The sequence below is a fragment of the Mycteria americana genome, chromosome 15 (assembly GCF_035582795.1).
Source record: "Mycteria americana isolate JAX WOST 10 ecotype Jacksonville Zoo and Gardens chromosome 15, USCA_MyAme_1.0, whole genome shotgun sequence".
Classification (NCBI taxonomy): domain Eukaryota; kingdom Metazoa; phylum Chordata; class Aves; order Ciconiiformes; family Ciconiidae; genus Mycteria; species Mycteria americana.
The window spans coordinates 12,131,095-12,159,046 of record NC_134379.1 but is presented as its reverse complement, the minus strand read 5'-3'; the positions used below and the strand labels follow the sequence as shown (position 1 = coordinate 12,159,046).

General features: G+C 47.6%; 1 protein-coding gene across 1 annotated transcript in view; it reads left to right on the top strand.

Annotated features, from left to right (window-relative positions):
- Window positions 1-26,239, top strand: part of CALN1 (calneuron 1) — a 127,184-nt gene extending 100,945 nt beyond the window's left edge. Inside the window, exons 5-6 of the mRNA XM_075517959.1 lie at window positions 19,577-19,730; window positions 25,926-26,239. Of these exons, the coding sequence (XP_075374074.1) occupies window positions 19,577-19,730; window positions 25,926-26,053 (282 nt within the window). The 3' untranslated portion in view covers window positions 26,054-26,239. The remainder of the gene's footprint in view (window positions 1-19,576; window positions 19,731-25,925) is intronic.
- Window positions 26,240-27,952: the final 1,713 nt, after the last annotated feature.

The window sequence follows — 27,952 nt, the reverse complement described above, 5'->3', positions numbered from 1 at the left end:
ATGCGTGAAACCCTCCCGAGTGAGCTGCCTGATCTTGGCATTGTCTTGGGAAGGAAAATAAAATTTGGCTTGCAGCTTTTGAGCCTAACGTGTCATTCGGGCATTACTGTGAAATGAGTGGCCCCATCTCTTCTTTAGCTCCTTGTTAGCTCAGGTCTTGCAGATCTGCACATCTCGTGCCAAAGATGAATGTCATGGTCCTGGTGCTTCAGATGAGCTCGGCTATCCAGACCGTTGGGCAGGGGACAATTCAACGAAAAACCACAAATTTGCTTCTGGTCCACTGACAGTGGAGAGATAAATGTTTGCTCCTAAAGTTTAATCAATGTGAAAGTGCTTTGCTGTACTTTGACTTGTGGTGTTACTTGGTGCTGATGCTACATGTGGAAGACTAAGCTGGTGCTTAGCCTGAATCAGGACCAGAGGAAACCTGCAGGTAAAGACTCCATAAACCTGCAAGGGTCGCTGCAGCCTGAATGTGCTGAGAGAACAGGTGCCTGGGGGACTACCAACAATCTTTCTGGTATCGACTGGACTCCAGCTGTTAAGAGTCTGAGGTAGTGAGATTGATGCAAGCCACAGAGCAGATCCGGTGTGGTGGTATAAAAGGCCCCACTTCCATACCGCTTATCTTGGCAATAGGCAGTGCTGCACTTTCAGAGCGTTGTAACTGCCTTTGTGGGAGGGAGTGTCCTTCATTTGATTATTTGGACTTTTAAAGGGACGCAGTTAACTGAGTGCAAACACTGTGCCTAGAGAGGGAAATCCTCATCCAACAGGCAGCTTTTAACCTGGAAATGTGTTTGTCTAAAAATAAGCCCATCCCTAACTCAGCAATTGTCTGAATGGAAGCGCTTGAATAGCTGCATCTTACATGTTGCAATGGAGCGTGGCACATTGTCGTGGTTTAACCCCAGCTGGCCACTAAGCACCACGCAGCCGCTCGCTCATCCTCCCCCCGGTGGGATGGGGGAGAGAATCTGAAGAGCAAAAGTAAGAAAACTTGTCGGTTGAGATAAGAACAGTTTAATAGCTGAAATAAAATCTAATACTAATAATCATAATAACAATAACAATAACAATAACAATAATAATAATAATAATAATAATAGTAATGAAAAGGAAAACAACGAGAGAGAGAGAGAGAAACAAAACCCAGGGGAAAAAAGCCCAAATGATGCAACTGCTCACCACCTGCTGACTGATGCCCAGCCCGTCCCTGAGCAGCAATTGCTGTCCCCCAGCCAGCTCCCCCAGTTTCTATACTGCGCATGACGCCATACGGTCTAGACCAGCCCTTTGGGCAGTGTGGGTCAGCTGTCCCGGCTGTGCCCCCTCCCAGCTTCTTGTGCAGCTCCTCGCTGGCAGAGCATGGGGAGCTGAAAAGTCTTTGACTTAGTATAAGCACTGCTTAGCAACAACTAAACCATCAGTGTGTTATCACATTATTCTCTTGCTAAATCCAAAACACAGCACTATGCCAGCTGCTAGGAAGAAAATTAACTCTATCCCAGCCGAAACCAGGACACACATTAATAAGTGAAAACTTTCTCTCCTTTTTTCAGCTCTCCTTCCACTGAGCGGGGGTCAGATAGGAGTGGGGTTCAGTTAAATCCCCTCACGCTTTTGATGTTATGCCCAGGGGCACAATGAAACCTTAGCAGGCTGCTAGACTGCACAGGATGGCTCCCAAAATGGACTGAAAGTCCGAGCTGACTGTGGCTACACCAGCTCCAGGTAATATAAAAATGTTTTGTTTGGCATGATGGGATAGACGGACCTCTCCAGGCTCCCAGAGGCAGCTGGCAGTCAACCCTCGGCCAAAAAATCTGCGTTTCACCCCCTCTACGCAGGGAGCTCACCTGGGCTTCTGTGCACCCCATCAAGCAGGCAGCAGCTCCCTCCCTGCCCAAAAACCCCTTTCTACAGTCATTGTTCTCCACTGGACTTCGTTTTTCACAGCTACCAGTCTTCAGGCAGCTCCTGCTAATGGGCTGTCCCGAGGAAAAAAGGGAGAAAAGGGCTTTCTGGAGGCGGTGGCAAAGCTTGACCCCGGGCAAGGAAGGGAGCGGGACCTGCATGGCCTTTTCCAAAAGGCACTTCCACAGTCAAGCAGAGAGCGTGTCTCGTCCCTAAGAGCTGTGAGGCTTTCATTAGGGCTGACCAAATAACCCTGAAGGGTTATTGTGCCGGGGCATGTAATGCAGCAAGATTTGCATTCATTAAGACACACGAGCAAAGTTCAAGATAAATCCTAGGGCAAGTTCAACCACTCCTCTCATGCAGAAAGATGCACACTTGTAGCATGCATGTGTTAAGATCCCGAATACCCCAGGAGACATCAGCAATCCCATTTGATTTGTGGGCTTGATCAGCCATTTTGTCCTATACAAATGGAGCTGTAAAGATGTTCACAGGTCGGGACTGAATGAAAGGCAAAAGCACATCCTTGGTTTACAAGCCACAGCCTGCTTCCTCCTGCCGCTGAGAGTTACAATGTTGATTTCAGTCTCTCTATTCTATTATCCTTTTCTTTTGCAAAAGAAGGCACTTCTGTAGCAGACGGGATGGGATGATAATGTTGCTGTCGAGCCAAGGCTCTTGGGCAAATAATAAACATTAAGTAACATTTGCAAAGAAACTGGATTCAAGGACTAATGAAACCAAGGTCCCTTCTAGGCAAAAGGCCAGCCCAAAGCTCCTGGTGTTGCTGGTGTCCCTCACAACAGACCCTTTCTTCCAGGGATGAAATCAGTCAAATATAAGTAGATGCCATTTTTCGTGCTCCCTGCCCAGGGTGAGTGTCTGCAGTGAGCTCATGAGTCAGCTGCCAGGTCGACATTGGAAGCAAAGACCAGCTGCATCTTTCCCTCTCACTGTTAGGTCTCCAATTAATGAAGTTTTAATGAAATCAGGTTTTAGAAAGGAGACAGAGTTTTCATGGATCAGTGACATTTTCTATTAGAAAAAAAAACCTGATCAAGCTGTTGAAGATACGTGTCCTTCTTCGGAGCTGAAACAGAAGCTGATGACTCCAAGCAAAACACAGGCTGGAAACAGCTTGATTATATTAATACATTTCATAATTTGGTGAGAAAATGGGGTTTGGCACCTGTAGAGCAGAGGAGGCTTCAGTGAGGCTACAGGTGAGGTACTTCATCCCGTGGGATGGAGAGAAATGAATTATTTCCAGAGGAAGGGTCTGGTGTCAGTAGAAAGCAGTGAGTGGGGAAAAATTTTAATGTGTCATAAAACTTATTTTCCATATCCAGGAGAGCTGTGAATTTTAATTCTTAAGCCTATTTCTCTCAGAAATTAAGTATCTTAGGGATGGGGGTGTGCAGGGAGCAGGCAGGGGCTCTGTTACTGGGAAATCAGCAGTTGTGGATGGGGAGTTGGGTGAATTTTCCACGTTTTCTGTTGTTCCTGGTCAGCCTCTGGGTGAGATGTATCAGCCAGTGGCAACTTCACTTCAGTCGAAGACTTTGCTGAGCTTGAGCAGTGCTTGAAAGCTGCATGGCAAAAAGCCCAGGGAACATAATTTTTCTTTTTTCCAAGATGGCATCTTCTTTCAGTGTTGGTTGTATCTGTTCAACGATTTTCCCTGTGGTTCCTGGTCTAAGGTACCATGTGGCAATCGGGGATATTCAGGCAATGGGTTCAGGGTTATTTTTTTTCATACACAGCGAGTTTGCACATCTTCTCATCTGGCTTGTTCAAAGGCACAAGGATTTTCCCAAGAGGAAAGTGTCTTACAGCGTGAAGATGATCTGTTCAGGGGTGAGACATGTATTGTGCTTACAGAAAGTGTCTTGGGACAGGACGGTGTACCTCAGCCCTTTGGTTTGGTGCACAGGGTTGCTGCTTTTCTGGCTCTGTTTTTTCCTGGGTCCTTTTTGTCATTTGCCATGTTTTAGGTAGTTTATGGTATACCTAATAAAAATTGATGTCACCTTTGCTAGGTAGGGTGCATCCCTTTTTTAGTGAATCGCCTAATCCTGTCAGAGAGAGCTTTGAACCAAAACAAATTATCCAAATATTTCTGCGTAACTGTCAACACAGTGGAACAGGATTGTGTTTCCCTTGCGCCATATTGTCAAAATTATCAGCTGCTTTTTGATTGCCATGCATTTCTCACCGCTGATAAAAGGCAGCTTCATGTTGTGGCTTGAGGGGGAGAGTGAGCACTTAGGAAAACTGCCTTGTTTCAGTGGACGGAGAAAAGAGGTTTAGCATGAGATGTCAGACCTAGAGCTGCATGTCATCAGGAGCACGTGGTCTTATTTTACCTCCCCAAACTAAACACAGATACTAGGACTGTGTCCAGTCGTATGCCATATTCAGGGACTACGTGTGAAGAAGAACTCAAATGCAGAAGCAAAGCTTCACTATCTTCTTGAACAGCCTTGTTTCTCTGTGCCTGCGGAAGCTTTGGAAGAGTAGCCCATCACCGCCATGACTTTCCAGCTGCTGGCAAAGACTTTTGGGTATAGGGGCTTGGGGTCTGGTGACTGACAAACTCATATTGGGCTTTGATTGGAAATGCGGCCATGGTTTGCCACACAGGTCCTGTCTCTTGGCTTGCTGAGTCACAGGGTGCATCAAGCACAGCTCCAGCAGCCACACTAGCAAAGCGTCATTTGCAGGATCAGGGAGTTGAGCTATCATCATGTGACAGTTTATTTTAGCTGAGAAGAGTCCTTAAGTGTCGTTGAGCTAAATATTTCTCTAATTCATGCATAACTTAAGTACAATTAGCAGCCCAATCTCACAGACCTAGGTCAGACCTCTCTTCTGTGACGTGACTGTGCCGTGACTGCGTGTTGCGAGATGGGGAGCTCACGGCTGGGATTTGGCTGAACCTCCTGGACCATTAGTGACAGTCCTTGAATCCCCATCAGCATTTGCTGCTGGTACTGGGGAGACATCGCTGAGGCCCATTTTCACTTTACATTACCATACGCCATGGTGCAGGCACGAAGCAAATACCCCAGAGGGTTCCACAGAGACTGGAGCAAGTCCAGGTTTTGTAGAAGATCTGTGTCAGCCTTCCAACCATCTCGTTCACCTCCCCTTTTCTTCATTGTCTGCTGGGAGACTCATGGTCAGAGCTGCCATAAAAGATACCCTGAAGCATCCAAAGGCATTTATGTATTGTGATATATCGCAGAAAAATCTAACGATTAAGCAGTTCAGACAAGCTAATGAAGGAATATATGCTGAACCAGCTACATCCCATGTGTCCTCTGCTTCAAGGAATGTGTCCTCTATACCACTCAAGTAAAGACCTGTCCCAGGGACCTTGTGTAGAGCTCGTGAGATGCAGAGGTGGGTTCTTGGGAGGGTTTCCATCGCATTGCCAGTGGGCTCCAAACAAGCAGGGCGTCAGCTCATAAAGCCATCACCAAAATGCATCATCCCTTCTTGTCGCAAGCTTGAGTTTATCACCAGATGTGCTGCTCTTACTCCATTTCACCTACACACTGGCGTGCGTCCTCCTGTGCTGTGCTGTGTTTCATGGGCACTAGAGCCCAGAGCTCAGCTATACGCCTGCTGCTGTTCCCTGAGGCCTCCCAAGCTTTTTTGCAGCCTGGCAGCAGGTACCAGCAAAGATGCTCATTTTCCCCAGTTTCGAGGTGTGAGCACTCTGTGCCTCACTCCTTGTTGCAGACCTGCTGCTCTGAGTCATGCATTAAAACTACTTTCCTGTATTTTATGTTTTTGCAGTGACAGCTGATTTGTATTTTCTTCCTTCTCTGCTCTGGCGTATTGGTAGCTGGCAGGAGCCAGCAAATGCCAAGTGAATTGCTGGAAGGGACTTCAGAATTGATCACCTTGTTTTTACCATGGCGAGGAAAAAATCATGTACTCCTAGCAACAGAGTAACTTAGCAGGCTTACTCCAGGCTTTAATTGAACTTTCTACCTCGCGGTTTTCAGTTGAATTAATCTTGTTTTCAAACAATGGTCATTATGTGGAGAGCACAATGTTATATAAAAATAATTGCAAACTGCAAATAAAATAAAAGACAGATCCACATCCTGGCACAATGTGACAGAGAGAAACAAATCAGAAAGTATTAAAATGACTTACATACTTTCTTCTGAGTCTTGGTGCACAAACACCGATTTTTCACATGCTCTGCTCTGGAATTACTAAACTGAAGTGCAAAAGTGGAGGGGTTTTTGCTATGTGTTTCTGTCTCTAGCTGAATTAGATATTCACCAACTTTCTTCAGGGCTTTAGACTTGTCAGGAAAGACCCACGACAGCCACAGGCCAAGCAGGGAGCTTTGTCATCATCAGTGCTCTTAGCTAATGTGTTATAATTCAAGCCACGGGCTTTGGAGGGCAGATGTGATGGACTTTAGAAGAACTCCAGTTTCTACAGGTTGGGGGGAGGCATCGTAAAAATAGCAAAACCCAGGTTCTTTGTGTGCCTTGACTGGGCAGCTGCTGGGGTCCCCCACGTCACTGGTCAGTCCCCACTGGTGCAGACTGGTGCAGATTGGTGTAGACTGGTGCAGACTGGTGTAGGCAGTTCCATCTTCGGATGCAGCCAGCCTGTCTGTCAGCTCCTGGGCCCTATTAATAATGCCAATGACTTCTGGCATTTTAAATTTTTTAGTTTTTACTTCTCCTTAGAAAGTGCCAGTTTGACAAATCATAACTTTAACCTGCACAGATGAATTTCTCATGCCTTATGTGAATTACTTGCTGTGAAAAAAAAATTGCTTTTTTAATATTACATGTCTTCCAAATGAGAAGGTCCCAGTCCTGAGGTCATGACAACTTTCAGTGTCTAAATACAGGCTAAAAGGTAACAACAAACCCAGTGTGAATTAATAGTCGTCAAAATGAAACCCCAAGGATTGTACCATAACTACCAAAATGAGATGTTTTTACTGACTACATTTGGCTTTTTTTTTTCCTCCTTCATCTTCTCAGATCCCATAGCCTTTGCAGACATGGTCATTTTGGCCCAAATCATGCAGGCAAGCACACTGCAGGATGGGAAGGATCCTCCCTGCTCTGGTTTCTTTATGCACCAAGGGAAGAGAGGTCCCCAAAAGTACCATTATGTTCCCAAACAGGGTCCTGTATTTCACTATATATACTCTACAATAACTCTGCTTAATCTAAATCCACAGTGTAACTCCAGGATAAAGGTAATATAAGCACAAAGGAGGAACTGACCAAATTATACCAAAGCAATTAAAAACAACCAAGCAGTTAGTCATGAAAAAGCCATGCATGCTTTATGCATCATGTCAGGTTTTGGCAGTGATGTAGGCATGGGTACCTCTGAAACGCCTGCGATGGGTGCCAAGAGGCGCTAGGCACTGAGCACCACTGGGCAGAGCCCTTGCAGAGCCCTGCGCCATGCACGAGCACCGTGCCAGCACTGGCCGTCCTGCCCCATCCACCCTCCTGATCACCGACCTCCTGTGACCGGTTTAGGATAAAGCTGCCCTTTTCCAAGCCGTTTTGTTGTGTGCTGCTGGTCTTCATCCTAGAAGTTACAGTGGTTCGGTGTTGGACTAAGATTCTTTTTTCTCTCTTCTCTGCACTGTGCAAGCTGTTCATTTATCTTTAGGGGGACTCTTCGCAGGACGTGTTATAGATTTAAGAGGGCAGTGATTATAGTCAACCTGGCATAAATAATCCCATTTCAACCCCAGGGAGAACAGTATCCGTTCTGTTAGTGTAGTGTGTCTTCTCATGTTTGTCATCGAAGTCGGGCATTTGAGCCCTGAATAAATATTACCAAAGACAACAGAGACCAGGGTACTGTCCCCAGCACACTCTTCCCTCACCTGGCTTCTCCAGCTGCAACCAAAGTGCACAACTCCCCCCCCAGCATCTCTATTTGTGTCCTGACTCCTCTCCAGAGCTGCAAACACAGCAAGGAGAGTCCCGAGAGCTGCGGGACCTCTACAAGGAAACACCCTGCCTCTCCTGGCCTGCACGCAGGGGTTAGGTGATGACAGAAAAACAACGTTTGCATGCATGTCCGTGTCAGCATCTGTTCACAGCCCATCCCCTGCACTGCCCTGGCAGCTAGGCTGCTCCAGGTCATGCAGGCTAGCTCAGGTCATGCAGCATTCACACCTCTGCTTCCCAGCCCGGAGAGCCCTGCGTCTGCTGGGCACGGTTGCCTTTCCAGTGCTGGCCATGCAAGAAATAGTCTTGCTCGTGAGCAGTAGTCCAGTATGCCTGCATACAGAGAGCTCACCTTTGCAAGGGCAGGGAAGGGAAAGGAAGACACGGCTGCACCCACGCGATGTCCTGCTGCTCCCTCTTTGTGCTGCTGCTCAAAAACATAATAGGTTTTACAAGTCATTAGTAGAAGCAATATTAAAGGACCAAATAATGGTGATGCTCCTTTGCTTTCTGGGCAGGGCTGGCAGTGCTGTTCGTTTTCTCAGCAACACCATTTTGGCTTCATAGCACAGTGCAGCCGGCTTAGGAGGTGTCTCTGGGGGCCCAACCAGACCAAATGCTGAAGCACAGCTTGCAAAAGGCTCCTAGGGATCTGTATACTGATGGGGAAGCCTTGCCTGCATCTCTAACTATGTGAGCACATTGGGAACAGCAGAAATTATGAGGTTTGTGCCCGCCGAGCTCATACCGGAGGGAGCATGAACACATCATGTTTCCTATGAGTCGGGTTCTCTTTCGGACTGTGTAACCCCACTAACCTGAATAAATGACCCTCTCTGCTCTCTCCATCTTGCCCGCTCACCAGTAAAACACGCTGTAATGGGGCCTGGGGGTACGCGGGCTGCATACCCTACCAGACCTGCTGGTGCATTTCACAGCCATTTTCCAGTTGTGTCCTCTTTATATTTGGTGACCATCACCTTGGAGCAAACCCGACCTATAAAGCACCATTTATCCTGCGCCCACCGCAGCACAGAGCATGGCGGCCTGCACTTGCATTTGGGGCTGAACAGACCATTGTGAGCTATGAAACAGGAGCCCAACCTAAAAAACAAATGTAGTTTGGCTAAATACAGCAGCCTGAGAGCTGCTCTCCATCCATCTTAGCTTTGTCTGGTGCTAGACAGCAGTATTAGGAGGTCTGTTTGCTGCCTTGTTATTATTTTTTGTTAACCATCATCTGCAATGTCAAGGATGCCTCAAGTTTCCCACAGTAGCTCTCGGTCTCCCTGGTAAAGCTTTTATTAATTACTAGTGTCCTTCATGCATTTCAGGAACATGTCTCACCTTCTAATCCACTTCTCCTGGCATTCTCAAAACATTTGTAACTGTTAAGTAAAAAATTGGTTTCCTTTGGCTAAAGGCTTTCAGGAGATATTCGGCAGCAGGGCTGCATGGCGGGTTCATTTACTTCGCTCGGGTTTCTGCTGCCTGATCTAATTCAGAAGCAGCTTAAAGATCGCTTCTCCAGGCAGTGATGCTGCCCGCGGCTGTGTGCGAAAAATGGGGAGAAGAGCAGTGGGTCGAATTCAATCTGTTTTGTGAAGCGGACAGGACAGGTTATTTTTGCTAGACGTTGGCTTTCCCTCACTCCATAATCTGTCTGTGCTTGCTGGGTGTCAGGTTTATCGTTATTGTCAAAAAGCAATAGCCCATGCTCCAGGTCTGTGAAGCTGCTTTGCTGGCACCTCGCATGGCATGAGCTTTAGCTCTGGAGCAGCTAACACAGATCAAAGTCCCCTCACATCCTTGCTCGATGCGTGCCTGGATCAAGATGTAAATACCTCTTACCCGGCGCCGCCAGACGCAGGAGCGGCTGTTCCCCGAGGGTCCCAGCACATCCCTCTGGGGTGCAGACCCCTCTGCCCTCCCCCTGATGGAGCAGAGTCTCGTGGGGCAAAGAATGAAGGCCCTTTTTTTCTTGCAAAACATGGGGGCTTGGCACACCCCACATAGTGACCTGCTATGAAATCCCCTTGTCGTGCTCTCGTCAACTGAATGCGGGGGGAGGAACAGGACTGCCTAAAATCCGCTGCCCGCAGCGGGACACACAAGCATCACCAGCCCAGAGCACGTTTCACCTCATCCCATGCATGGATTTACGCTGGGGAGATGAATGCATTAGAAACTCCATATCTGTGGGGTAGGCTGAAGGCACTTGCTCCCAAATGGGAATTTCCAGCTTTAGCCCTAATTAAATCTTGCGAGTTTGCTCCTCCAAGAGGCTCCCAGACCTCACATCGAAGGTCAAGATGTTGCAGACCTATTTATGTATGCACTTTGACTGGGATCAGACTGGGAGCCTGTTGTCGAGGCCTGGGAGCTTTAAAACTAAGCAAAAGAAATCGTTAGAGCCTGTTAATTTGTACTTCAGCCTGAGAGCATTCTCTAATTAAAAAAAAAAAAACAACCCACCACTTCTCCATGTTTTAGTTAAACTATTTGAAGTTAATTGAATGGGCCCAGGATTAATATTCCTACTGTGTTTTCTGCGGAGGTGTTACTGCGATTTACCTATCAGGGGGCCTATTTCTCTTAGCCCAGTTTAATCACCATTATATCTCAGCTGCAAAGCGAGGAGATCAGTACAGAGGCAAAGCCGATGACCCACTCCCCTGCTTAAACCATCACTCCAGAGAGTTAAAGTCTGGGTCTAGTAAAGGACAGCACCAACCTCACCAGGTGGTGAGGAACTACATCTCCAGGTTCATTCTTGTACAGCCAGGGCTATACAAGAGGATTTCTTTGCAGACCAGCTGTCAGCAGTGTTTTCCATCAGCAGACCCAACCGACAGTGTCTTCACGGGTTCATTTGGACACGTGCTGGGTGCACCGACTCGCATCCCAGGAATCCTGTGTCATGTAGCCAAGAATGTTTAAGGAGTGCTCTAAACCCACACTGGGTACAGGTGGGGACATGGCAAGCAAAGCTAATACCATCTCTGGGGCACCGGTGAGGGACCATGGGAGGAAACGTGGTGAGCACTGAGCACGCAGGACTCATGGGGGTACCCATCCCTCCCCCAGCCCCTGCTCTGTAGGCATGCGCTAGCAAGCACTTGGGTGACTAACTCTGAGCCCTGAAGTGGCATATGACAGTGTGGCTGTCCGAGCTATTGGCAGCAGCTATAATCAGATATGGAGACGTGCAGGGAGCAGGACAGCGCATGGGGAAAGCAGCAAATAGTCAGCCTTGCCAGGAAGACAAGTGTACAAGAGCTTAGCTTTACTCTTTCTGAACGAACAACATGTAGCAATAGGGGTGAGGAAGTAATAAAGAAATAAGAAGTAGCAGCACCAGTATTTACAAAATGGTATTTGAAGCATGCCGAGCATTGGGACAAAGGGACAAGTGGGACCTTCCCAGACAGAGCAGGAGGGGGGTGCAGGGCAGTCGGCCTGGCTATGAGCTCCCAGTTCTGGGCTGTAGCTCTGCAGGAGCTTTGCAAATGATTTCCAGTATTGTTTGTTGCCTTATTCCAGTGGTGCAGGTGTAAGTGCCCAGGGGAAGGGCTGTGTACACCGGTGCACTAGATGGTACTGAGCCAGCAGCTCAGAGCTATCAGCGCAGCCTGCAAGCAGCAGGATGGAGCGAGGAACCCATCTCCATCCCCACTGTGCAGGCCAAAGGTGATTTTTTTTCATTATATTTTGCATTGGACTGAGTTGTGGGGGTTTTTTAAGATGAAATGTTATTTTCCGCACGGGAAAATGCCAAGCTGTCAAAACCTGAACTGGTCCCTGGTTGTGCACCTGGAAGGTGGGGGGATGTGGATGTGGATGATACGGATGGGGATGGGGGCAGGCAGGGGTGTCAGCCTGCAGCTCACCAGTGGGGAGCTGGGGAGGGCACCCCAGCGTTGCTCGTACTCACGAGGCACATCATTGCCCACAACGAGCCTTTGTGGCCTTCTCGAGGTGGACAGCTTCTGGCCTCTGGTACATGGCAGGCTCAGGACTGCCTCCAGAACTTTTCTAGAAGGTTAACAAGGAGTTGGTGGGCATTTATGCTTGCAGAGCATCAGTTCTGTCTTTCATTTTTATTTGTTCTTTCTCCTCCTTGTCTGCACAGTCAGACATGTTTCCTATGCTGAGCACCAGCCTGGGCCACCCTGACCCCCTTGTCCTGCTCCCCAGCCCCCGAGGAGCACCCAGCGTTGGCCACACTTATCCCGAGCGCTGTGGAGGGGAGTGCAGGACTTTCCTGCCCTGGGTTTCAGGCTGGCAGACGCACGGGGGAAAGCTCACATGCTCTCACCCCATACACCCTTTTGCAGAGACCACCGCTCTTCAGCGTGGTCTTGTTCCACCCAGACAAGCTGGTAAAGGAGGTTGTTTTGACACATACACAGAACAGTTTGTAATCTACAGACGTCGGTGCCTCTCGCAGAGCTGCAGGCATCCCAGCAGTGCTCCTCAACGGTCCCACGTGGGCTATGGGGTGGCTGGAGGGACACGCAGGGGGGTACCCACGGACCAGATTAGTTTTGAATGCCGCATCATTTCATAATGCAAACTTAGGCCAGGCGCTTGGGGTTAAGGGTGCTGTGAATATGCACTTAAATCTGATTTTAATTTATCAATGTGTGTACGATTCCCTGCTGACAAAGCTGCCAGGAAGAATGGAGCAATCTCCCGTTAGCCAGCACAGTAATGAGCCGGTTACTATGGAAATGAGCTTGTTACCCCTTTCCGCTCCCCGGCAGGCGAGGTGCTCCAGTGCAGCATCAGGGACGCTGGCTGTTCCCAAAGGCTGCGTAAGCAAGTGGTACCTGGGTGACAAAAGAAGTTTATTTCTATAGGGGCACTGGTTCCTGCTGGGCTCCTTGAGCCTGCATGCCTCTGGCACTGGGAGTGCGTATGTACAGATGGGCCAAGCACAGCCTCGTGCTCCCTGTGAGTGATGGGAGAGCGGGATGGAGAAACACGCTGTGGGTGCGCTGGCTGCTGGCACCCAGGGCAAGCAGGGCACTCAGTCCTGGGCTCCAGCCCCTGGCAGGATGGGACCATGTCTTTCTGCGGCAGCAGAGCTGTGCAACATCATCTCCCGGGAGGAGGAGATGATCTGTCGATGGACGGAGCTCTGCTCCCTCTTACAGGCTAGCGGGGATTGCTGGAGGCAATTGGGGGCTGCCAAGGCTGAATTTATATCTGCTGTCCTGCAAAAAGCCCCTTCTCCACCTGTGTGCTGGGAGGGTGACACAGCCCTGCACAGTGGCCATTCAATGGAGAGGACACTCAGGGCCTCGAGCTCAACTTGGCAGGGTGACGGCATGCTCTGACTACCCTGCCAGGCTGTCTGCCTGCAAGGGGCATCCCAAGGGAAAGGTGCTGCTTGCTCCACTCCCACAACCACCCCAGTTTAGGGTGAGGACATTAGTTTGCTTCTCTTACTCCAAATGATGTTCCCTACAGGGGAGCTGACAGCACGGAGGGGCAGGTGGCTCTCTGGTCTTTGCTGAGGATTATCATATTTCAGCCCACTCGCAGGAGGCTTTTCCCAGCAGCAGAGGCACACAGCTAAACTGGGAGGAGGTGGGGGGTGAGCATTGCACTGGGTGCAGGGAGAAGCACGTGCTCTCCCTTGCACTGCCCCATCTTCTCCTTCCTGTCCCCCGAGAAAGGGCAGCAAGCTGGGACAAGGCTGCTGCCAGCAGGGCGATGTGAGACCTCCACAGATGGCTGGGCATGGTCCCCAGATAAAGTGCTTGTGCACACGTGGGAACAGCCCCAGGCCCTGGCACAGCCCACAGAGCAGCCCTGAGGGACCTCTGCATACTTCACCCTGGGCCATCAATGCAAGTGCACTGGCACGGAGCAAGCGGTGGAAGGACAAAAAGAAGTAGTGATGGGGAGGAGAAAAAGGGACCCCTCCATCTTCAGCTTATAGCATGTAGTCAGCCAGCCTTGACAGGGACATGTGTACGGAGCAGAGCAAAATATATCTTCTGTGCTTTCATTGCCGGTGCTGTAGGACTCCCACCCCTCCTTCAGTGGATGTGTGGGCCAGCAAGGGGGGGCGGGTAGAGGAAATTAGCTTTGCTGTAATGGTAGTCATGATTTGGGGGAACACAGAAAAAAATCATTGCTGCTTTAAAACCAGTAGCATGTTACAGGCTGCAAAATGGCTTTGTCCCTCTGTCCCGGGGGGGCTGTGAGAGTCGCTCCAGGTCTCAGGTTGGCAGATGTTCTCCCTTTAGTGGCATGTTGTCTTTGATAGAAAAATAGATAATGAGAAACCTTCAGATTTGGAGAGGGTGTATGTCTGGAGATTTCAAAAATATTTCATATGTTCCCACATATTTATATACACACACACACACACACACCCCTTATACTTTACACTTTATTATATATATATGATAAGACAATACTCTCAGAGATAGATAGATAGATAGATAGATAGATAGATAAAAGCTCATCCAGGAACTCTACAGTGGGGGCCTGCCGCGGTGCTGTGGATTGAAACGACACTTGCTGCCTCTTAGGCACAAGTAGTGAGTCCTTCAGCCTTCACAGCACAGCAGATCCCATCTGCAAACACAGCTTTGCTTGCAGGAGCTCACTCCCTTTCTGCATGGTCTCCCTGCCCCTCCAGACTCCTGGCTTCCCCAGCATATGCCGTTTTCCTCTCATTATAAAATTTCTGTGGCTGAGCTTATCTGGGAGGTACAGTCAGTACAAAATGGCCATTCATCCAGCCCCCAGGCAGACATGGGAATACATTAGATTTTGCGTGGAGCACAGTGGGGCTGTACGCTTTAATATATGGCCAACATGAAACATTGGTCCTATGGAAAAGTCCCAGATCAGTAGTTTATGAGCTCAAAGTCCGTCTGGCTCAAGGAACAGCTGCACAGTCGGCTGTGAGCTCTCACAGGGCTGCCTGTGTTCAGAGCCACTCAGAAACAATGTGACTGTGGTTAGCACAACACAAAGCCCAGCTGCTCTGCAAAGAGTCCGAGTATTTTTTGAGCCACATCCCCTGTTGTGGCAGTCAGCTGCGAGTGTGGGCAGAGCCAGTCTGCAGTCGCCTTGCAGGTATTCAAGACGCCCATGGCCTGACATGCAATAGGTCTGAGAGCAAAACAAAGGCATCATCTCGTTATTCAGAGATTATCAAGAAAACAAGAAACCCCAAACAAGAAATCTAGGAAACGTAGACGTGGTTCTTGGGGTCATGGTTTAGTGGTGGAATTGGCAGTGTTAGGTCAATGGTTGGACTCAATGATCTTAAGGGCCTTTTCCAGCCTAAATGATTCTATGATTCTGTGAAGCTTTTGGTTTTGCAGACCTGATTTTCAAAAACACCAGGCAAAAGCCTGCTCTCCTGCTGCTGTCTCAGTCTCTACTTGGAGCCCTCAACAGCCCAAGATGACCTTTTTAGATGGCTTACATGGGAAACCTGTGCCCAATAGGCTCAGGAAAAGTAAGTATCCAAGTGCTCTCCTAGCTAAAACCATCACTGCCAGAGGAGCCAGTCCCACCTCTTGTTGAGAAGAGCATTTTTATTATGTGGCTTCAAAAGATCTTGCAGATCACCAGAGTGGCCCCGCTCACATTGCTGCAGGGTCCCAGCCTGGCATTGCCCCATCTGCACGGCAGTGAGGCCAACTTAGGATTCAAGAGAGGAGCCTCCCACTCTTTTTTTAAAAGCAGAGCTGATATTAAAGGAAATTATCATAAGTAATATTTCAGCATTTAACTCTTCAAAGAAGCAAGCTCTTCCCATAGGATCATTTCCCTGCATAGAGCAGAAGGAGAGCATGCCAGGTAGAACACAAAAGTATCTGAAAAAGGTGCCAGGAGTGAAACTAGTTCTCTGCAGGCATGGCAGCTGTCAATCAGCCACAAATTTTGGAAACTGGGGGTAGGGAGACTGAAGGAACTTTAGGGTCTCTGCTTTCATTCCCAGAAGGAAATTTCAATCAAGGAGGCATCAGGAAGCTACAGGCTGGATTGGATCAGGTCCACTTTCCCTTCCAGATGTCTCTTGGGACAACATATTCCAAATCCAGGAGATGTTTCTGCTGGGGACAGTTACTGAGGTCCATCAGAAACTGCAGTGGACAATTCCTGGTGCTCTTCATAGAAGCTGAACGTACCTGTACAAGTACAGGTTTTCATTCAGGGCACTCACTGCATCGCTTGGGACATTTGAGCCTCAGCATTAGGCACAGTTTGTTTTTATGTCATTGCTTACAGTGCATTCCAAGAGCACCGGTTCAGAAGCAGCATCATTGATTTCTTCTAATTATAAATCCCATAGAAAGTTTTCAGCTTGCAACAGTCACAGTTTTCCTCTCAGTGGAGCCAATAAAAGTTAGGAGTTGCTCCCTGGTTACTGTTATTACAACAATAAAAAGCCAGAGTAATTGAAAAGTGAATCCGGGAAACTGCCAGATTGGAGAGCAATGATAATAGAAGAAACTACCTGGGAGCCCAAGTCCAATGCAAAGTCTTGTCTCTGGCTACACTGAGCTTGAGCCCATTCTGGACAAACTCCTGTGCTGATACATATCTAATGGAGGACATGCCTCCTGCATGAAAGTACCAGAGCTTAGGGCAAAGCAGGAGTAATGACCATGTTCTTGCCAACAGGGCAAACACTCAGTACATGAGCAACAAGGGTGATTTTGAACCCCATCTGAGATGGTTCCTCGTCCTAAAAGGCAAAATGACAATGGAACGATAAAAAAAAAATTCTCCCTATATTCACAGAAAGCTTAAAAGCAAGAGCTGGAGATGCAGCGACAGATGCATATTTGTCAAGAGAACAATTATTTCTCACTAGGTAGATTAACTGGTACAGGAAGACCCAAAACCCCACAAGTCATTACTGTTTCCACATTGTTAAGATTAGATGATAACCATGGTTGTGTTTGTAATCCAGGTAGCTTGAAGCAAAGCAACAGGTAGCATCACAGTTGACTCTGCAAAAGCTTGTTAGTGGCACTGCTGGTATGGAGGGAGACCAGCAAAGACTCCTAAGACTGAGAGGAAAGGAGCAGCATATGTATGTCAACATAGGCAATGGTGGGTCCTGAGGTGGGTTTTCACACCTGTAATTCCAGAAGCAGACATGAAGGGGCAGGGGGCTGATCCAGAGATGTTGGTCTTCCAACACACTCATCTTGGGACATGGTGAGGCACATCCCGAAGCATTCAATCGTCTTTTACTCTCCACAAGAACAGGATGCATGCAGCATACTGGAGGTCCCTCATCCTCAGCTACCCTGCCCATGTAAAGTCTGTGAGCACTTCCAGTAAGTAAATCTTAAGGAGGTTCACACATCCCTGCAGATATCCTCAAAAAAGGATGCAAGTAAAGAGCAGATCTCAGAGACACTGCTCTGGGCTGTGAAGCACTCATAGGGGTGAGCATCCCTCTGGTGATGGGTGAACACAGGTTTTGGAGAGCTTCTAGAAAGACTGTTCCCTGAAGGGGGAAAAAACAAACCCATAAACTACAGCAAAAAAGCTTGTATAGGCCTCAGAGAACTGTCCCTGAGCCAAGAACAGGAAGAAGGCTCCAACACAGGTTGAACATCACACCCTGATGAGATGGGATGGGGTAACCACAGGCAGACGGGCTGCTCCTGTTGATACGAAGTGACCATTAGGATGAAATTATTGGTTTGGCATATGGGTGAACTCAGGAAGATGCTGGGGCTCAAGTTCAGGTTTGAGTTTCCCCAAGACAAAGACCCCAAAGGAATGCAGGATTGAGTGGTAGGTGAGAAATCATTGCTTTTACCTCCATGGCGGTGGTGTGCAATCAGCACTGCAGGAAGCCGACCGGGAGGGCTGCAGACCCTGGGCAGCCTCAAGGCACTCTGCAAACCTCCGCTACCAACACCTCCTGACACCACTGTAAGGCAACCATATGAATTAACCCCCCATTTCCACACCTCCTGTTGCCAAGAGAAACGCTTTTCATAATCATGCCGGTTGTGAAGTACACAGCTGCTCGATTTTACTTGCTCTTTTAACATTAAAGAAAGCAGAATACGGGCGGTGAGATTTCCTCATGCACAACAAAGCAGGCTGGAAATTTGTGACTAAATACCGGGGGGATTTGCAATCCAGCTTTGAACTGTGCAACAAGGAGCCGCTGGTGACAATTGTGCGCTTGCTTTTTTTAGCTGGGCAGCATGAACATTGAATCCGTGAGGAACAAAGACAGCAGCAAAACCACCAAACCCACCAGACTTGCTTTTTGGAGAACTCATCTGGGGCAAAACCAAGAACTTTGGCTCTTGCCCCTGCTGTCCACTTTTCTGCAGATTTTCTGCACCAGGTTTTTGATTGTTGCAGGAAATAAACAAATAAATAGAATTGTAGAAATCAGCGCTTCTAAGGGTAGATGGATAAATATATATGTGTGCAAATCTGCCTATACACACACAGATACACATAATATTTCAGGGTCCAGATTTAATCAAAGTGCACTTATTTTTCTTAGTTAACCACTTTGAGGATTAATGATTTTGCATCTGTGCAATGAGGTGTGCAGCAGTGGTCAGGGAAGACAACCTTAGATAACACACCAAGCAGCTCAGAACTGATAAGGTTTGTCCTGTCTTTATCAGGCTGGGGCAAAAGGAGCGGGAATTTCTTGCTGTACCGTTTCCGAAATGCCGGCTATGCAATCCGATCACACGCTATCGCCATGCTCTCAATTGCAGAAGCAGGCACAAGTTTGCATCGCCTTTCCTCCACCGCAGTGTTAAGCCAGAGGTGTTTGGCCTTTCTGAGGTTTCTCAAGGATGGGTAGTTTAGAAGAGGGTGTACAAGTCCTGGTGCTCACTGTTTGCTGTAGGCAAGCCTGTGTTTTGGGCTGTAAGGCCTGAGACTTCGAGGTGCTGTTCACAGGATGACCTTCTGCAGCACAGGGGGAGGCTCAGGGTGACTCAGAGTATTTCCATCCTTCTCTATTGACTGCACCGATGGCTCAGAGAGACTGGTCTCCTCACGTGGCACTGCAAGTCAGCCAGTGTGAATGCTCTCTCTTCTGTACCATTAGCAGATATTAATACCACAAACCTTACACATGTGCAAAGTTCCTCTGCTGCAAAATGTTCATTTCTACATATTCTGCAGGAATCATCTGGTTTTAATATCTGGTGTGTGTAAGAACAACATTTACCTACTGGATCTACAGCAGAAGCCAGCTAAGAGGGAAATGTTCTCTGCTTGTGCTCGCCACGCAGGCACAACTGGAGAGTTAGAAGGAAAAAGGGGCCAGGTTCAAGGTTGTGGCTCATGGCAAGGTGTAAGAGCTACCAGGGGAGTCTCTCGGGGTTTTACCTCTGTTGGGATGGCCAGGACTGATACCAGCTTGCTTGCGTCTCCAGGCTGGAAGGCCATCCCTGGCATAGGGCTGTGTTTCTCTACTGCTCTACCAGCATTAAGTAAGCTGGCAAGAGCTCTAGCAACATCCATTTGCAACATTCACACTGTTAGTGTTAAATGAACCCAAAAGAGCAAAATTTGCAAAGTTATATTGAGGTGTTGAAATGAGGTTAAAAAAAACCACAAGTAGGGAACTGCGTCATGCCCACATGCCTCTCTTCCTCCGAGTACCATGCTTGTTACCAGTGGCTGAGTCTAACTCGGTCCTCTTCCCACAGTTCGACATGCAGAGGATAACACTAGAAGAGCTGAAACACATCCTCTACCACGCCTTCCGAGACCACTTAACAATGAAGGACATCGAGAACATCATTATCAACGAAGAGGAGAGTTTAAATGAAAACTCTGGCAACTGCCAAACAGAGTTTGAAGGTGAGAGAGAAAGTTTCTGTGTTTCTGTACAATTATTCTCTTTCTGCTTCGTCTGTAAAACTCAGTCTGATCCGTGACATGCAATGGGCAAGCACGGAGTTAGCATGGAGTTATTTCAGAGTAAGTAGCAATGACACGCTTAGAGAGCTCAAGAAGCTCAAGAGCTTCTTCCATGTGGTCTAAGTAAAGCTGATCCTGTTTCAGGCAGGGGGATGAACTAGTGGGTGCTTTGCCTTATGGCCCTCCTTTCTCTGGTGGGATTCAGGCAGAGGGATGTGCAGCCCACGCTGAGCGTCTAAGACAGACTAAACTTCCCTACATAAATACATATCTCTCTCTCAGCCTATCATAGGAAGACTTTATTGGCGCTGGGTCCTGCTCTAGCAAGCTGTGTTAGGCTCCACCAGCTTTCTGTTGTCTTTCCACAAACAGAAAAAGGTCTTCTGCTCTGGGCTCCCAGGGAACAGCTGGGGAGAGTCCTCTGCATTGTAACACCAGCAACGAGCAGAGATGGTGCACCTGCACCCTACTGCCCTGCACACCTCTTGTTCGGCGCTGTCAGGACTACTGATGTGGAGCTGCAGTATGCTGCTACACAGGTACACGCCAGGACACCCGCGAGAGTGTCTGCAAGATCAAGGTCTAAGCAATCCTCAGAGGTAGCTAGAGAAAGGGAAACATTTTGCTTCGGCAGTTGTTGCTTAACACAGTGTCCTCTCAGCAGTGCCACAAGACCATTGAGTAAGTGATCAGCAACTGGGATCAGACACAACCTCAACTTTTACAGTGGATTTTCCACTTCGAACAGAGATAACACTGGCAAGAATATTTCCCATTTTAAGCCACCCTGGGAGAAGGATTTTCTTGGCCAGAGGAACTTGTGCTGCTCCGAAGCATTGCCAGTTGGAACAACTAAACAGATACAAATCATCTCAAGTGCAGAAAAGTCTGGGGAGATACCTACAGAGGATCTCAGGGTTTGTGCATGTCACTCTGGGACAGCTACTGTGCTTTCTCAACCACAGCAATGCCGCTTTATATAGGCCATTTTGGGGGGAATCCTGATACTCTGAGGGGTCAAGCAGACTCTGAAAGGGCACCAGGCAGAGACACTGAAGCATCTTTAAAACAAAGCAAAGGATAAAAATATTAGTGCAATTCTTAGCCTGGCTAATTAATGGGATTCAGCAGCTATATCCAGCACGCTCACCCTCTGCTAAATACTGCAGAAAACATGTAGAAGAGCACAGCTGAATTTTTAAAAGCCTGCAGGAGGGAGGCAAGCAGCAAAGCTTTTCGAATCAAGCCAAGCAACATTTTTTTTGTTCCTCCTGGAGAGCAGCAGGGAGGAAGAGATGCTTACTTACATGAATGGAGTTGTTAGTCCCCACTGACCTGCTGATTCAGTGGAGACATGCGCCAGCTGTCACCGCGGCAAGAGGCATGCAGGCTTCTTTCAGCTTCAGTACTTGGGTGAACTATCCCAGTTGCAAAAAAAAAAAAAAGGGTCCAAAAACCTAAACGCTCAGCATCTCATTTTGGAAGTCCCAGCTTCCAAAAGTACAGCAAGAACAGCTTTTCTCGTGGGATGTTGGCATTGCTGGTGCTAGGCAGAACCTAGAAGCAAAACAGACCCTTTTTTAGATGTTGTTAGAAATACACACACACATGCACAAATCCACCAGAGAATAAAGATCAACTGAACACTGTCAACAAAGATGCAAAGTTTTGCTTCACATCCCAGAGGAAGGGGCTGGTTCTGGTCCGTAGGAGCTCTGACATGAGTATTTCTCCCAGGAAAGGCAGACTGAGAGCAGGTCGCATCCCTGCAGCTCTCTGGGCTGGATGTGTCATTACCTGAATGACCTACTTGTGCCCCAGTGTTCCCATTTCTCAAACACTAAGATCCCTACAGGGCTCAAAAGCAGGAATTATAGGGCTTCATGGCATGGACCAATGGCACTAAGGGAGAGCTGTCATGAAGGCGGGACAGCATCTCAGCCTAGCTTTAAATGGCTATACAGAAGTGTCTCCATGTAAGTCAGTCACCCTTTACTCACTTCTTAATTAGTGGAGTGAAGGAGATGCTTTTTTGTTATAATTCCTCAGGCTTATTTTAGGTGCTACCTTGGGATCAGATGAATTGCACCTTAAAAAGCATCTATTTCTTTCAACTGTAAAGGTAGCCTAAAGGGACTAGCTTAGAGGCCTACATCTATATTTAATGTACATTTCATCCACCCCATAGAAGTACCTTTAATTATGGGTAGGAATGAAGCCAAGATGGGCCCCAGTGGTCTTCACTGAGATTTGGGAATGGCTCCTAGGGGAAGAGACATAGCAGATACTTTCAGTAGTACCTTGCTGAAATGAGGGATCTCCGCTCACTGTCACCTCACCATCGAAGAGAAGCCCCGAAACCCTTCTCCATCTTGTGGACAGAGACATCCCCTCTTCTCCACACCTGGGGTTAGCTGGCTCAGCCCAGCCAGGTGCTAAACAGCACTGTACAGGACACATCGCCATCGGTACAAATACGTACAAATTTCTGTCATTCCCACAATTTTGCCACCTTAGCTTCTTGTCGTAATAAGGTCTTCACAACTATGTAATAGTCTTCCTATATCAACATCTCTCTCTCTCACACACACACTCATATACACACACACAACCACACGTGCTTTAAACCAAATACAATATTCATATTATGGTCAGGGACAAGTCCAGGATTTTGTTCCGTTCACTCTGAACATTAGAGTCATTTGCAAGATGTTAGATCTAGGCTTACATTACAACTTTCCCTCCTACACATTTCTAGAGGTTTTCATTTGCCTTATTCTTGATGAAGAGCAAAGCAATGAAAATGCCCAACTCCTCAGTACGAGCATCCCACACCAGCCCCGCTGATAGCGAATACAACCAGAAGGGAGGCACGGTTATGTCTTCAGCCTTTCTTTCAATTTTTATTAATGCTTAGGGCAGGCGAACACAGCTGAGAGCCAAGAAGAGTGTGTGTTTTTATGAGAAGAGACACAAGAAAATGACAACTGTGTGCAGCGGCATTGTACTAACAAAAAATTGTAGTACAAAAATCATTTGTCTGGCAGTTCCCTTTATCCAAACGCTCACAACATTAAACTCATGGCAAACAAGAGTGCCAGCTGGTTACAGTGACCCGTGCTGTCTGCCACGGGTATTTCATCCTCAGCGCTGATACTCAAATTAACTGGATGTACAAGAGCTGCCGTAGCTCCCCTCCCTGCTCCCCCCAGACAAGCACTAGGAGCATCCACTCCTCAGCTAAGGTCTTGGGAATGAAAAACTGACCTCTTAAAATGAAAAAAACTCCAGCCAGCCAGAGAAAGCAAATATCACTCACCTTTGGCAGGGTTATGACAGAAGCGACTATAAATACACTGTAGCTATTCATGTTAGCAAGCCTTTTTCTGCAGGCGAGAAGGCACTCAGCACTTACCCTGACCATCTCAAACCCACCGTGGGCATCGTGACTGGCCTGGCAGCCACAGCCAGTGGACTGATGCACCCTGAAACGGGCTGGACCCATTAACGCCATGTTCTGGTGGAGGTTATAGCCACGGTAGCTCTGTGTCTGCCACCTAGTGACACCATGGTGAGTCCTCCTCACCAGCACGTTCTCTGCATGTTGAGAAGATGAAGGATGACCCAGTCTCAATTTGCTTTGCGTCTTGAGATCTCATTTACATTGGATAGCCTGGGAATTGCTCTCCCCCCTAAGAAGACGCTGGGGCATGTCCAGAGGAGCTTCAGGCTCTGACCACGTCCAAGGAACCAGCTCACGTCCAAACTCCTGCATGTCCCATGGGTATTAAAAACTTGTGCTTGCAACCTAATGCAAAACAGATTGAGCATCCAGCCCTGCAACAATGCCAGCTATGGAAACCAGCAGGAAAAAACACAGATGCTGTGCTCAAAGGATCTATGAATTTGGAGAAGGAGAGAATTGAGGGCAGAAGCTCACCAGTTAGCAGGGAGGGCAAATGGGTTTTTATATTTAAGAGGGCAATTCTCAGGGCAGCACATAGTCTTGTTTACAGTGAAGAAAGTCAGTAATTTCAGCTTCTTTGTCTCCCTGTGGATTGCAAGGGGGCAGAGGAACTGTAATACTCATCTTCTTGCTGGAGTAATTCCTGCTGAGCCCCAACCAACAGCAAGAGGGTCTCTCTGGGTCTGCAACACCTCTACATTTCAGCACAGACCTTTCCCCTTTCTTCTGAAGTTATTTGGTAGGTTATTTGGTTATTTGGTGCACCTTCAGTCAGTAAAGAACAATAACAATGGATTGTTACCTGGATCCTGCCGCTCTAAAACTCTGTTTTTACTTGATGGTGTAACAGAAGACTAAAGAAATAGTTCGATTCAGGAACACTTCTGCAAGAAACACTGAACATGCTTTACTCTCTTCCTTTGAATAGGAGAGTTGCCATCACAAAAAGCCTTGGCCAGTCTTCGACTGCTGCTCCCAGTCACCATAATCAGCATCAGAGCCCCTCACTGAATGGCAATGTTGACTGTGATGGCTTATGACACTGTTTTGTCTGCTGGCTGGGAGTGTTTTCAAAGTACAGAAATAATAGAAAAATAAGTAAAGAAATAACTAAAGCTGTGATTTAACAAGCTTTTCAAAGTGCCAGGGCATCATGCACAAAACCAAGGAACCACAGTATTGATTCTGTGTGCATCATAAAAGCGAGCGAAGGAATCAAGGAATAGAGCAGTGCAAGCAGAAAGCAAGTAATTTAGGAGAGCTGCGGTAAGGGGGATTTCATTATCTGCACAGAATATAGTGAATCCCTTGGAGCACCGGTAGTGCAGCGTTTCCCTGCTCTGGGCAGTCTGACTCAAAGTGCTGCCAAATGAGGGCTTCTTGTGCCTCCGGCACCGAGCTGATGCTGGGGGACAGCGTGGGAGCTGGGATGAGGACACGGGCACTGCTAAATCCTGGCCAGAGGAGGTGAGGGGGGATGAAACAAGCATTCAAAATGCAGCACCCAATGCTCCCCGCTCTCTGTGCAATGAGGTTCAAGCCTGGATCAGAACAAGTTTTTTTTCCATATATTCTAAAAACATTCTCCCGGACTTTTCCAAACATGGGCACTCGGAGCCTTTCCCTGGTCGCATTTTAGGTTTATTGTAATTCTGAGCTTGTTGTCAACCATCTGAAAGTCTCCCATCATCACAAGTCTGTCCATGAGAAAAAGGCGATGGGTACATCCCTTCTCAGGCCAAAACAAGATGATGTGTTACTGCCTACAGTGGCAGGGCAGAACTATCCATCCCGTGCATGAGGATCTTCTGGCTTTCTGTGATTATCTCGGGGACCTTCAAGGCCTCTTCAGACAGGTTAATCTTCACAGTACCCAAACACCACATATTGTTCTGATATTCATAGGTAGGGAGGCAAAGACAGAGACATGCACTGGCTTTAGCAAGTCACAGCATGAGTCCTCGTTGATGAACTTAAAAAAAATTAAAATTAAATAAAATAAGGCAAACGCTAAAAATTCCAACTCTGTCTGCATTTTAACTGCTGCAAATTACTTTCACCTCTTTTGACAATTATTCTGCAAGCATTCATTTGAAAAGGTTCTTAATAAGTCTGATTTTGCTTAGGCAGAGAAAACCTAAAGACAGTTTGGAAAAATGACTAACGTATTGTGCATACTCATGGGAACTATCACAGTGGGGGTTTTTTAAGTGTTGTCGGGGAGTACATCTTGAATCTCTGCTCATTCCCAGTTGACCTGGATGAGTCTAAGGGATTCACAGAAGACCAATATTACCAATTAAAGAACTTTAGAGAGAACTTCATAAAGAGCTTAAAAGAAACACATAGATAAACCGAAACACGCCTACAAGCATTGGAAGGGTTTAAAAGCCAAGATGAGAGAGAAAGGACTTCCTGCAGTATGAGAGGGTGGTCTGTTAGGGAAGTTGGTTTGGAAGCAATGAAAGGTAAGGTGGCTTATTTGGAAATGTTCCAGCAGGGAGAGGTAAGACTTGGCCCATGCAGGGGATCTCTGAGGCGTGGACTAGAGGGTTATGCCACAGTAGTAATCAGAGGCAAAGGAGGATTTCTGAGCTCAGCTGATCCTTGTGGAAAGCAAAAACATTACTTTGGCCGAGCATCTCATCTTTCCCATGTCTTCCCTGCAGTGCACGCCCAGAAGCAGAACAGACAGACCTGCGTACGGAAGAGCCTTATCTGCGCGTTTGCCATGGCCTTTATTATAAGCGTGATGTTGATTGCGGCCAACCAGATCCTGCGGAGCGGCATGGAGTAACCTCTCGCCATGACACTGTGAACCAAACTGACCATGCATGCGCATGCCACCGGGTGAGCTTCCCCCGAACCGACTCTCACACGGCAAAGAGACAGAGGCAGGCAGATAAAGCACCATTCGACAAGGAGCCTGAGGCCAGCAGCGTAATGTGTCTTGTGAATCAACTACATCCTTTTGGCAGGGACATAAAAGGGCTGTCTTAATGCTTTAAAGGTTTTGTTTCCTAATGCAATAAAAAAAAATATACAGGAGTCCCGAATTATTGCTTCAAAACAGCAATGGTAACTTGGAAGAAACTTTCATCCAGCAGCCTGTTTTGCAGTTTTAAGAAGGCACAGCCTCATGACTTATTGCAGCGGGGCTGTCTTTTAACCTAGGGGCCAACTGACTATTTCGCATAGCTCTCTGCTGGGCCCACATTCCCAGGAAGTTGATCGTAGCATTGCCACAAGCAAGTTCTGTTCGGTTTTTTTCATGTACTCCAGCTTCACTTTGTTTTTCCCTTATGACCATGCCTTTGAGTTTATGGCATTAGAGGGGACCTAGAGCACCCTTGTACAGCATATTGAGGGTAAAAAAGAGGAGAATTTGCCGGCATCAAACAAATTTCTATTTTTGCTTCGTAAATGCCACCTTTGACAGAAGACTGTGGATGTCTTTTTTCTGACCATGAATCAGGGCTTGAGAAGCACCACCCGTTTTCACACATGGGCATTTCTGAGATTTGTGCACAGTCTTCCAACCGACTCACAACCACCAGCACCAGTTAAAACTCCCTCTATTTGGTCCTGTCTGCATATTCAACATTTGCTTTCCAGCACTTTTGCCCTTCTTCTATATTGGTCTTCAATAACCTTATCTGAGATGAAAATCATGAGGAAAGCTCAGAAAGAGCTTTCCTCCCCTCTCCTTGCCTGCGCAATTTTTATTTATTTCATATGCCCTGGTTGTAATCTGCAGTGAAACATCCGTGTCAGACACCTTCTCATGGGAGAGGTTATATTTTCACCTACAAGGTAGTGTGGGTTATTGACCAGCCAGCTGTTCCAGTCCCTCCCAGGAGCCATCCCACCACCACCACTGTCCCATGGACAGGCTCCAAAGAGGGTAAGCTGAAAAGCAGACTGAAGCAAGAGAAGAAGGAATCAAACTGGAGCCTACCGCCATATGTTACGTAGTGTGTCAGACTTTCAGATCCTGCAAGTGTTAGTTATTTTTCCTGGAAGAGATTTCAATGAGCAGCAAGGGGAAGATGGAGTGATGCAGACTAGAAACACAACACGTCCCGCAGAAAGTGCAAGGACTGGGTGAGCCTGGATCCAGGGTTACATCGGAAAGCATTTTTCCTTTTAAACTTGATGCAAATCCTTGCATTAACCTTCGGATGAATGGTGCACCTGTCTGTCACCCCAGGAGAGATCTGGTTTCCTTGCCCTCATGGGAGAGGTTTCCCAGCTGGTGCTTGTGGAACCGGCGTGGGGAGCGCTCCCAGGGAGGTCCATGGAGGCACCCGGGGATTGGAGTTGCAGTGGCTTCGTGGTGCCGGCTGGGCAAGCTCCAGAAACACCAAGCAACAGCGAGATCTTGCTCCTGTAAATGTAGATGACTGTTTCCTGTGTCACGAGAGGGAGCAGGATGGCTCCCCAAGGGACTGCAAACCACGAGCTTCCCTCATCCTGCACAGCAGCCATTGGCTTTAGCCTGGATCCGTCCCAAAGACTCGTTTCAGGTTTTTCTTTGATTACAAGTTCAATCGATAACATTTAAGCTGTATTTTTTAGTAGCTTAATTTAAAAATCTGCTTCTCATTTTTCTGTCTCCCATCACCCCTTTAAACTCATGCCACTGCTTTGGATTTTGCCTTTAGATGTGTGCCTCAGTCACCCACCTCCACATCGT